The following is a 12019-nucleotide window of genomic DNA, read 5'->3' on the forward strand; positions in this document are numbered from 1 at the left end:
TGTGTGTGTGTTTGTGCCTCAGTATCGGTGTGTGTGTGTGTCTCAGTCTGTGTGTGTGTGTGTGTGTGTGTGTGTGTGTGTGTGTGTCTCAGTGTGAGTGTGGGTCTCTGTGTGAGGATGTCAGTGTGTGTGTGTGTATGTCTCAGTATCAGTGTGTGTGTGTGTGTGTCTCAGTGTGAGTGTCTGTGTGTGTGTGTGTGTGTGTGTGTGTGTGTCTCAGTATCAGTGTGTGTGTGTCTCAGTGTGAGTATCAGTGTGTGTGCGTGTGTGTGTGTGTCTCAGTATCAGTGTGTGTGTGTGTCTCAGTATCAGTGTGTGTGTGTGTGTGTGTCTCTCAGTATCAGTGTGTGTGTGTGTGTGTGTGTGCGTGCGTGTGTGTGTGTGTGTATGTGTGTGAGTGAGAGGTGGCACACACTGCTCTCTTTGTTAGTGATGGGTATCAGTGTCTCGGTAGTGCAGCACTGCGCCTCATTGTGAGGTGGCAGGCACTGGTCTCGGGGGATTGGCTTACTGGCACGAGACAGCCCGGCGCCAGCAGCACCCAGTAACCCCCCCAACACAACAAACTGCAACATTTCAACTCCATTTCTTTACCAATGTGACCAATTAAAGAAAGAAAGAAAGAAAGAAAGAGAAAGAAAAATAGAAAGAAATAGTACTCAGAGGTGCAGACAGCCCCACAGTCATGCTGCTGTAATAGTGTTTTTTGATTCTTTTTAATTCTTATAATAAAGTGAAGTTTGTGTTAGACATGGCAGTGCTGGGGATAGACTCCCCTCCCTGATTACACCGTGTAACAAATTTTTTATTTTTTTTTGGTTCCTGGGTAGTGAGTGTTATTTCCTAATTGCTTATGCCTCAAAAGTATAGAAAATGGCTATTATTCCCCACAAACTTTGCTTTTGTGACCAGGACAGTGAAATTTTGAAATTTACCTATTTCCAATGAGAAAACGGGCGAATTTGTGTCTTTTCGTTCACATAAAGTCAGAAAAAAACAACATATGAATCCAAATTAACATGTATTTATACTAAAGTAATACAAAAATGACTACAAAAGATTTAGAAGTGAGTAGTTTTTTGAGATTTACGATTATACTGTAAATCACTTTCACGAATCAGTCCCCAGATGTAGTCTCCCATCATGTTCTCGTTATACTGTCCTTGGTAGCGGCGTTCAAAGTCCAGTATATCCTGGTGGAAGCGCTCGCCTTGCTCTTCCGAGTACGCTCCCATGTTCTCCTTGAATTTATCAAGATGAGCATCAAGGATATGGACTTTGAGGGACATCCTACAGCCCATTGTGCCGTAGTTCTTCACCAGAGTCTCAACCAGCTCCACATAGTTTTCGGCCTTGTGATTGCCCAGAAAGCCCCGAACCACTGCGACAAAGCTGTTCCAAGCCGCTTTCTCCTTACTAGTGAGCTTCTTGGGGAATTCATTGCACTCCAGGATCTTCTTTATCTGTGGTCCGGCTTTGACCTTTGCCTCAGACAGCTTAGGGAAGAAGTCTTGAAGGTACTTGAAGGCTGCCGACTCCTTATCTAGAGCTCTGACAAATTGTTTCATAAGGCCCAATTTGATGTGTAATGGTGGCATCAGCACCTTCCGGGGGTCCCAGCCGTACTCATCATACTTCAAGGCGTCCAGCAAAGTCTTGATGCTGTTGTAATCCTCTTTGAGGTGCACCGAGTGAGCCAGGGGAAGAGACGGGTACTTGTTACCATTATGGAGCAGCACGGCTTTGAGGCTCCTGGATGAGCTGTCAATGAAGGACAGTATAACGAGAACATGATGGGAGACTACATTTGGGGGCTGATTCGTGAAAGTGATTTACAGTATAATCGTAAATCTCGAAAAACTACTCACTTCTAAATCTTTTGTAGTCATTTTTGTATTACTTTAGTATAAATACATGTTAATTTGGATTCATATGTTGTTTTTTTCTGACTTTATGTGAACGAAAAGACACAAATTCACCCGTTTTCTCATTGGAAATAGGTAAATTTCAAAACATCACTGTCCTGGTCACAAAAGCAAAGTTTGTGGGGAATAATAGCCATTTTCTATACTTTTGAGGCGTAAGCAATTAGGAAATAACACTTACTACCCAGGAACAAAAATTGTGTGACATAGTGTTAGCAGCAGTGTGGAATGTGGCCAGCGTTAAGCGTTAGAGGAGAAACCTCAAAATGGAGCGAGGTAACCAGTGGCGTACCACAGGGATCAGTATTAGGTCCTCTGCTATTCCTAATCTACATTAATGATTTAGATTCTGGTATAGTAAGCAAACTTGTTAAATTTGCAGACGACACAAAAATAGGAGGAGTGGCAAACACTGTTGCAGCAGCAAAGGTCATTCAAAATGATCTAAACAGCATTCAGAAATGGGCAGACACATGGCAAATGACATTTAATAGAGAAAAGTGTAAGGTACTGCACGCAGGCAATACAAATGTGCATTATAAATATCATATGGGAGATACTGAAATTGAAGAAGGGAACTATGAAAAAGACCTAGGAGTTCATGTTGACTCAGAAATGTCTTCATCTTTAGAGTGCCGGATGTGCTCTATAGTCTGGACGTCGTGAGATCGAGTCCAGGCTATTCCTTTGCCGACCGAGGACGGGAGCTCCCAGGGGGCGGCGCCCAATTGGCCAAGCGTCGCCCGGGGGGAGGGAGGGTTAGGTCGGGCAGGGTGTCCTCGGCTCATCGCGCACCAGCGACCCCTGTAGTCTGGCCGGGCGCCTGCGGGCTTGCCTGTAAGCTGCCCGAGAGCTGCGTTGTCCTCCGAAGCTGTAGCTCTTGGGTGGCTGCATGGTGAGTCTGCAGTGTGAAAAAAAGCGGTCGGCTGAGGGCACACGCTTCGGAGGACAGCGTGTGTTCATCTTCGCCCCTCCTGAGTCAGCGCAGGGGTGGTAGCAGTGAGCTGAGCATAATAAAATAATTGGCCATTCCAAATTGGGAGAAAAAATAAATAAATTGGCAACAACTAAATTTATAAAAAAAAAAGAAAAAAAGAAAAAAAGAAATGTCTTCATCTAGACAATGTGGGGAAGATATAAAAAAAGGCAAACAAGATGCTCGGCTATATTGTGAGAAGTGTTGAATTTAAATCAAGGGAAGTAATGTTAAAACTTTACAATGCATTAGTAAGACCTCACCTAGAATATTGTGTTCAGTTCTGGTCACCTCGTTACAAAAAGGATATTGCTGCTCTAGAAAGAGTGCAAAGAAGAGCAACCAGAATTATCGCGGGTTTAAAAGGCATGTCGTATGCAGACAGTCTAAAATAACTGAATCTATTCAGTCTTGAACAAAGAAGACTACGTGGTGATCTGATTCAAGCATTCAAAATCCTAAAAAGTATAGACAATGTCGACACTGGGGACTTTTTTGACCTGAAAAAAGAAACAAGGACCAGGGGTCACAAATGGAGATTAGATAAAGGGGCATTCAGAACAGAAAATAGGAGGCACTTTTTTACACAGAGAATTGTGAGGGTCTGGAACCAACTCCCCAGTAATGTTGTTGAAGCTGACACCTTCAAGAAGCTGCTTGATGAGATTCTGGGATCAATAAGCTACTAACAACCAAACGAGCAAGATGGGCTGAATGGCCTCCTCTCGTTTGTAAACTTTCTTATGTTCTTATGTTCTTATTGGTTCTGGTTCAATTTTAAAACAAATCCAATGTCACAGAGCTTGAATGAAATACACCCAGACGAATGATGGAGCTACATTAACTTCTGAGTGATTTATCTGAACTTCGATTGTTTTAATAAAATAAACAGTGTAAACTAACCGTAACTAACAGTGTAAACTAGTGCACGCGTTGTGAATAGGGGGCTTTCTCTCATTTTCGTTGCTTTAGAGCACGGACGTGTTTATAGACTGTGTGCAGCTAAACTTTACATTTTAACCATTAACAAGACTACTAAAGAGATTGTCAAATGTCAAATAATAATAATAATAATAATAATAATAATAATAATAATAATAATAATAATAATAATAATAATAAAAACTATGGAAATGACATTTTAATCAATTTCAAGACTATCAAAGTTATTTCCAAATACTACCACTACTATTAATAATAATAATAATAATAATAATAATAATAATAATAATAATAATAATAATAATAATAATAATAATAAACGCTACTACATGCATATTCGTAGCTGCAGTACATTTGCATGCAGACTGGCCACAGTATTGCATTTCCTTGAAAACGCTAAGAGCTCCGAGATTGTATCTGTGTAATTTAATCAGGGGTCTCGTTCCAGTGGCCCTCTATTCAAACTTCTGCTTTCAAACAATAACGTTAGGTTAGCTACCGTAACCCTGGTTCCCTGAAAGAGAAGATGACCACCAACGTTACTATGGGATGTCCTTGCCCATTGGGTAGGTATTCTGAGCTCTTTATATCAGAGCTGTCGACAAGTGGATATCCCATATTCCAAGAGAAGTGGACCTCCTCCATGAAGTCCGGGAAGACGGGGTACTTTTGAGGGCGAGGGGTCATCATCTGCGTCTGAAATACAAAGCGGCGTGGCTCTGCCGCTGGTGTCCAGGGGACCTGCAGAAACGCTGCAGTGCACCCCATCAGCACCGATGTGGAGTCCGACAGCGGTGGAGCACTGGCTTCCGAGGCCACCTCAAAGCTAAGTTCTACCTCAGCAGGAGGTTCAGGCTCCCCTCCTACCTCCGTGCCGGAGGAGAAGGAGGCTCTGTCCTAGGAGGGTGCTATCGAGAGTGTATCCTCCTGTGCCGGCTGGGGCGCTTCTTCCTGTTCACCCTGATCTTCTTGTTCACCCTGATCTCAAACTTGAGGCAAGGTTGGAGCTGGGGCTGCGGCAGGAGCCACAAGTGTCTGTCGAGACAGGAGCTCCAGGACCTGGGCCATTTGTGCCTTGAGGTCCATAATGTCCCTGGCCTGTTTAGACCGCTTCACCCTTCTTGTCTGCGTGGATGGGGAGCAACTATGGGGGTCCTGTGTGCCGGGGATGTCCAGCAGGGAGTCCTGGGACAGTTCATGGAGGAGGGGCTCTTGGACTCCAACTGTCCAGCCACTGAGGACGCGGAACTCGCCCTCATGGCCCTCTCCAACCTGTTCTCCTTCAGATACTGCAGGCCACCTCTCTCACGAGGGCCAAGTTGGCATGCTGGACGCCCAGGCACCGCGCACAGAGAGTGTGCCTGTCCTCCTGAGGGATGTTGGCCCTGCAGGATGTACAGGCGTGGAACCAGGTCTTGCTCGACATCATCTTGGCGTGTTCTGCACTGACTGAACACAGCGTGCACCGAACACTGCTTGCACTATAATATATAGCACCCTGTGATCAAGCAACAATTTCACCGCGAGCACCGTGAGTGCTGAGCACCGCGCACACCGAGTACCGCGAGCACTAAGTACACCGTGTACCGTGCGGCGTCTTGTCCGTGCACTGATGTTGTAGCGCTGGGCACCGTGTGCCGTGTGCAATAAGCACCGTGCGCACCTAGATACCGAAGTACCAAGGGCTATGCGTGCACCGCAGTACCGAATGTGTCTCTGAATTCTAAAGCGACGCTCTTCTGGTTTGCTTATTGAATTAAATGTGGATTTTCCAGAGACTCCCTGTCCCTGTTTCACTACGTACACGCGAAGCGGAAGTGTTCATGAACACGATTTGGTCTAGTCTTGAAATATATATATATATATATATATATATATATATATATATATATATATAGGCTATTTCAAAACTAGACCAAATCGTGTTCTACATTTAAAACAGCACGGCTATCCAGCATACTGATAAAAATGTTTAACAATGAAACATTAATCAAATGAAAGTTGAGAGAGAGAGAGAGAGAGAGAGAGAGAGAGAGAGAGAGAGAGAGAGAGAGAGAGAGAGAGAGAGAGAGAGAGAGAGAGAATGTTGTATGCAAAACGCGTTATATTATAACAGCAAGAGAACATTCAAATATTCAATAGGGGGTTAAATGTCTAAGAGACACAAATGGCAAAATCATAGATGATAGCATAACTGAGGCAGAAGTGTTAAAAGGACTAGGAGCTCTTAAAATAAACAAATCCCCTGGGCCGGATGAGATCCTCCCAATAGTACTCAAAGAAATGAAAGAAGTTATTTACAAACTGCTAACCAAGATCATGCAACAGTCTCTTGACACAGGGGTTGTACCAACAGACTGGAGAATTGCAAACGTAATACCGATCCACAAAAAGGGAGACAAAACCGAAGCAGGTAACTACAGACCAATAAGCCTGACTTCTATTTTATGTAAACTTATGGAAACTATAATAAGATCCAAAATGGAAAATTACCTATATGGTAACAATATCCTGGGAGACATTCAGCATGGTTTTAGGAAAGGGAGATCGTGTCTAACTAACCTGCTTGACTTTTTTGAGGATGCAACATCGACAATGGATAATTGCAAAGCATATGACATGGTTTATTTAGATTTCCAGAAAGCTTTTGATAGTCCCGCATAAAAGATTAATTCTCAAACTGAACGCAGTAGGGATTCAAGGAAATGCATGCACATGGATTATATATAATTCCCCACGTATAGGCTATATATTTCCAAAATACTATAATGAAGTGCCCATTTTTTAAATAGGTAAATGGAATAATTTTCAGAAGACATTTTTCCGAATTCCGAACACGGAATGCAGATGTTTTCATTGAACCGATTTCATGTCGGCCTGCAACAGTGGTTTCTACTCCCAGCGTTAGAGTTTTCAGAAGGAGTTGCTTTTGCAGTTTTATAATATTATATATTTTTTTGGATTTTATTTTTTATTTTTTGCTTTCAGAAAAAGAAAATCTATTCGCCGGGAAAACTGTACGATTACATTGCATTGTAAGAGTTTAGGAATTAAACAAACCTTGTAAACACATTTTAATTTTTAAATACTTTATAACTATCTCTTACAAGGCTTACAAAAGGTGTTATTGAAAGATGTAGCCAACAACATCGGCAGAGTGTTTGTAGAGTGTGTGCAGCTAAACTTTACATTGTAACCATTAACAAGACTATTAAAGATATTGTCAGATGTATAATAATAATAATAATAATAATAATAATAATAATAATAATAATAATAATAATAAACAACTCTACTACATGGAAATTATTTAAATATTAATGAATTACAAGACTATCAAAGTTATTTCCAAATTCTACCACTACTATTAATAATAATAATAATAATAATAATAATAATAATAATAATAATAATAATAATAATAATAATAATAGATTACAAAACTTAGGAAAAACTATAATAAATAAAGTCAAGTAGACGAACGTTTTGGCTAGTGCATTCTTTAGTGAACTGTTTTCTGTGATAATCTGAAATGTACTTGCATACAAGACGTATTAATGTCATCAGAAAGCAGTATTTGCGGTGTTTTTTTTTTTTTTTTAATGTAATGCCCGTGAGCAGCCGGTTAGGGGGGTAATGTTAGGTTTGTTTCTGTTATTTCGTTACAGACCCGAACTCCAGAACTCACATTCCAGCATTATAATTTCAACGCGGAGACCTCAACCAACAAACGCGTCACTCATTCGAAGATTATTAATGGAATTGGAAGTCATTTCAAAACCTGCGCTTCAGAGTCCCATATTCACAGAGCTTTTAGCAATCGAAATGTCTTTCTATAATGAAAACACTGTTAAAAACTTCACATGATCGACTCGAGTGTTCATTTCAGAGCACGCCACCTTTCCTGTTGCAGATAATAACCTTCTCCAAGAAATGATTGGTGAATTTGGACCGAAATGTTTTAATATTTAAACTCTTACGCAACAGAAAATAAGCTCCGTTTTACTGTTTAATTTGCAGATAAAAGAGTCTAAACACAATCAAAATACATATAAAGATTATTCTTTATTTGAATTGTTTTAAGATATATTTAAGACTCCCACAAAATCCACATTACAGCATGCAGTGCATAAATATTACAATTAAACTGTGTTCTATTCCAGAAGATTTATGTTCAGTTCTTAAGTTTACAGTGACGACACCACGTTCAAATATATGTAGAAGTTACCCTTATACAAAAGTCCCACAGTAAAAACCTAGCAATGTAATAAAGCACATGAAAGCATGGCAAAGTGGAAGCAATGTAAAGCACACAGAGGTCTGGTAAAGCATAGGGAAGCATTGTAAAGCACAGAGAGGTCTGGTAAAGCATAGGGAAGCATTGTAAAGCACAGAGAGGTCTGGTAAAGCATAGGGAAGCATTGTAAAGCACAGAGAGGTATGGTAAAGCATAGGGAAGCATTGTAAAGCACAGAGAGGTATGGTAAAGCATAGGGAAGCATTGTAAAGCACAGAGAGGTCTGGTAAAGCACAGGGAAGCATTGTAAAGCACAGAGAGGTGTGGTAAAGCATAGGGAAGCATTGTAAAGCACAGAGAGGTCTGGTAAAGCATAGGGAAGCATTGTAAAGCACAGAGAGGTCTGGTAAAGCACAGGGAAGCATTGTAAAGCACAGAGAGGTGTGGTAAAGCATAGGGAAGCATTGTAAAGCACAGAGAGGTCTGGTAAAGCATAGGGAAGCATTGTAAAGCACAGAGAGGTCTGGTAAAGCATGTTAAAAAACAACAACAATATAGTAAATGCATAGTATAACCATGGGAACAGCATGGGTGGAAACTGCAAAATGACTCTGTGCTCATTTATAAAAGTCATCCCTTTAATATTTCTTAACTGAAAGCCGCGGTGTTAGAATTGTCATATTGCCATGCAGTAACAACAAACACAAATCGAAAGACACGTGCATGTCCGTGTGCTTATTAAGATGCAATCTGAATATGAATTGTAAACATGTACTGATGAATACACAACCAAACAAACAAACAAAGAAACACTGTTTTCATAGCTTTTAAAAAGACATCTGCGAAACCAAAGTGCATGCGTGTTTCACAGTACGAGCGCGACAGCGTCTGCAAGGAAACTTAATTTCACAATAGTTTACTCCGATGTATTCCCTGCACTGCTGTAGCCTAAAACTCGATTTACAAACCAAGAGCACACACCACAAACCATATATTTAAAATGAGACAGGTGTGTATTTAAAACATACCCCATGATAAATTCATAGCATTTTTTTTTTTTTCAGATTTGGAGAGCGTTCACGTTTGAAACAATACTGCTTTTAAAATAAAGGGTGCATACCATCTAATACACAATAACACTGCCATTGATATATTACAAAACACTCGTATTATTATTATTATTATTATTATTATTATTATTATTATTATTATTATTATTATTATTATTATTATTATTATTATTATTATTAAAATTCCCTGCAGTTCGGTTACAAACAAAATAAAACAACATCATACAAATATTAACGATTTTTTTTTTTGCTCCAGTAAAAAAATATGCAACTTTTTGTTTCAAATAATATTAATAAAAATAAATAATAATAATAATAACTTCGGCTGAATTCTTTGAAACTAAAACTCAAAATTGGGCAAATTTGGTCTCATCTCAGTAAATTTCCAATAATAAAAAATAATTAAAAATGATATAGAGGAAAAATTCGAGCTTTCATATCAAAATGATCTATATGAAACTACATTTGAAATGTAGCTTATATATATATATATATATATATATATATATATATATATATAGTATGTGGATTTGACTGGATGTATCTGTTAAAATTTGAAACAGCAGTTTATTTTCATATGGATTCGTAAATTGGGGGGTCCAATCGACTCGCTAGGGAGATGAATTATTAATGCATTGAGAAGAGAAACACGCAATATTAAATTGAAAATGAAAAGAGTTCAATCACATCGAATTACCAGCTCTAAGAAAACCTTGTAGTGATCGATGGACTCGCCATCTGTACCGCTTCCTAAGCAGACGCGGCGGACACGGGGCAGGGTTACACATCGACACGTACTGAGTCCCCGGCCCGTTCAGTGAAGTGCAACTAATCCATTTGGAACATCACAAGATTTCATTTCTGTTCAAAAAAAAAAAATGGGGCATATTTTTTTGTGGAGCAACAAGTTTTGAAATTAGAAAGTATGAACTGTTAAAAAAAAAAAACTGTAAATTTAGACAAGCACATTACGCTCTCGTTTATTCTCGGGTATACAACATGTCTTGTCTGCTATAGACGTTCAGTTCAGCAGCTTTGCAATGTAACGCAGATACCTGACTCACCGTGGAGTCCAATAGTGGCTTAAAATAATTTAGCTACAGTCTTCTTGTAAATGTTATAACATGTTTTCCTTTCTCCCCCCCCCCCCCCCCCCCCCCCCCCCATTTAGAAAGTCTCAGTGCAGAAGCGAGTTGAACGAGCTCGTCTGGTGATTCTGGGTGAAGTGACCCGGGTCCCCGGCTGTGCTCGACCCGCTCCAGCAGTGCAGGTGCTGTTCCACCGGGAAGCCCTTCAGAGGCGAGGACTCGAGAGGGGCAGGCAGGGGCTGTGTCCCCTGCACGGCTGGGTGGTGTGGGACGTGGTGAGAGAAGAAATAACTGGCCCGTCCGGCCGCCAGGAGGTTGAACGAACACGGGTTCAAGGAGGTGGGCAGCGACAGACCGCATGGCAGCGAAGACGCGGCGAACGAGGCGGCGGCCGTGACCTGGTGATGGTGGTGGCTCCCCACAGCGGTACCCGCGTAAGAAGACTCGGCCGCGCCTTGCAGTAGCCGGTCCACCCCGGCGGCCGTGGCGCTAAGCTGATGTGAGGTCTGGGACAGAATCGAGGCAGCGTAGGAGCTCGGGTGTCCGAAGTAGGACGAGCTGTATCCGAGAGTGGAGCCGGGTTGGTGGTGAGGGTGAGGCTGCTGAAGGGACAGGAAAGGCGGGACCGGCCAGTAAAGGGACCCCGCAAAGGCTAGGCCAGCGGCGGCCGCGGCGGCAGCAGCGGCGGAGGACGCCAGCCTGTTCCCCTGCTTGAAAGCGAGCTTGGCCCTGGAGGAGGCGGTGGAGCGCCGGCGGAGTTTGCCCGTGGTGCCACCGATGAAAACGTCGTCGCTGGAGGGGTCCAGCATCCAGTAGTTGCCCTTCCCAGGGTCGTCGTAGTGGCGCGGCACCTTGAGGAAGCACTTGTTGAGGCTGAGATTGTGGCGGATGGAGTTCTGCCAGCCCTGCTTGTTCTCCTTATAGTAGGGGAAATTCTGCACGATGAACTGGTAGATGCCGTTGAGAGTCAGGCGCTTCTCCGGGCTCTGGCGTATCGCCATCATGATCAGTGCGTTATAGCTGAACGGGGGTTTGTCACAAGTGGCTGCCTTCTCTCCCTCTCTGTCCTGTTCCGACCCTTTGGTCTTCTTGTCTCCTCCTCGCTCTCCCTCTTTATCCTCATTATTATTATTATTATTATTATTGCTGTTATTAGTATTGTCGTGGCGCCCCCCGTCCCGCTCGGCGACCCCGGGATGAGGACTGCCTGTGCGCTGGGTCTCCAGTCCCCTGGAAGTATCAGCGTGCGCGCCGCTGTCAGGGGCTCCGCTGTCACTCCCCGCCACCTCCTGCAAGAGACTCTTGATGCTGAATGAAGACGCGCGGACAATCCCGGGGGCCTCTTTCAAGCGCTCCATGTCCAGCATTTCACATCCCACCAAGTCAACCGAATCACAGGAAGAAAGCATGAAAGACAGAGGAAGAGAAAGAGAAGGCGCGGTCCTCCCTGCTGCACGCAGACCCATACACGCTCGGCAGCGGGTTGCAGAAGGAGGTATTCTTCATGTAAGCCGCTCCATTCAGGTGTCAATCTCTCTGTGTCGTCGCGGAACTCCTCGTTGAATTAGAACACTTCCTAGCACTTTGTAACACAACACGCTCGTCTGCTTTCCGACCAATGAGCCGGCTTTCAACACGCCCCCCCCCCCCCCCCCCCCCCCCCCCCCTTCAGAAAAGTGCCTGCCATTTTTTAAAATGTTTTTGGTGTTTAGCAAATACACTGATGTCCTGTAAGACACCCCTTCCCGCAGCTTGCTGGGAGTGAAGAGGACTCTCGTGTA

General features: G+C 42.7%; 1 protein-coding gene across 1 annotated transcript; it reads right to left on the reverse strand.

The window, feature by feature from the left end:
* Positions 1 to 10327: 10327 nt before the first annotated feature.
* LOC117434504 (forkhead box protein G1-like) lies at positions 10328 to 11745 on the reverse strand. The gene has a single exon (XM_034911122.2). The coding sequence runs from the start codon at positions 11702 to 11704 to the stop codon at positions 10328 to 10330; it is 1377 nt and encodes a 458-aa protein (XP_034767013.2). The 5' UTR covers positions 11705 to 11745.
* Positions 11746 to 12019: the final 274 nt, after the last annotated feature.

This window comes from Acipenser ruthenus, chromosome 30 (genome assembly GCF_902713425.1).
Source record: "Acipenser ruthenus chromosome 30, fAciRut3.2 maternal haplotype, whole genome shotgun sequence".
Lineage (NCBI taxonomy): Eukaryota > Metazoa > Chordata > Actinopteri > Acipenseriformes > Acipenseridae > Acipenser > Acipenser ruthenus.

Coding starts and splice junctions, on each gene's coding strand:
- LOC117434504 (XM_034911122.2), bottom strand. CDS start 11,704: ATGGGTCTGCGTGCAGCAGGGAGGACCGCGCCTTCTCTTTCTCTTCCT.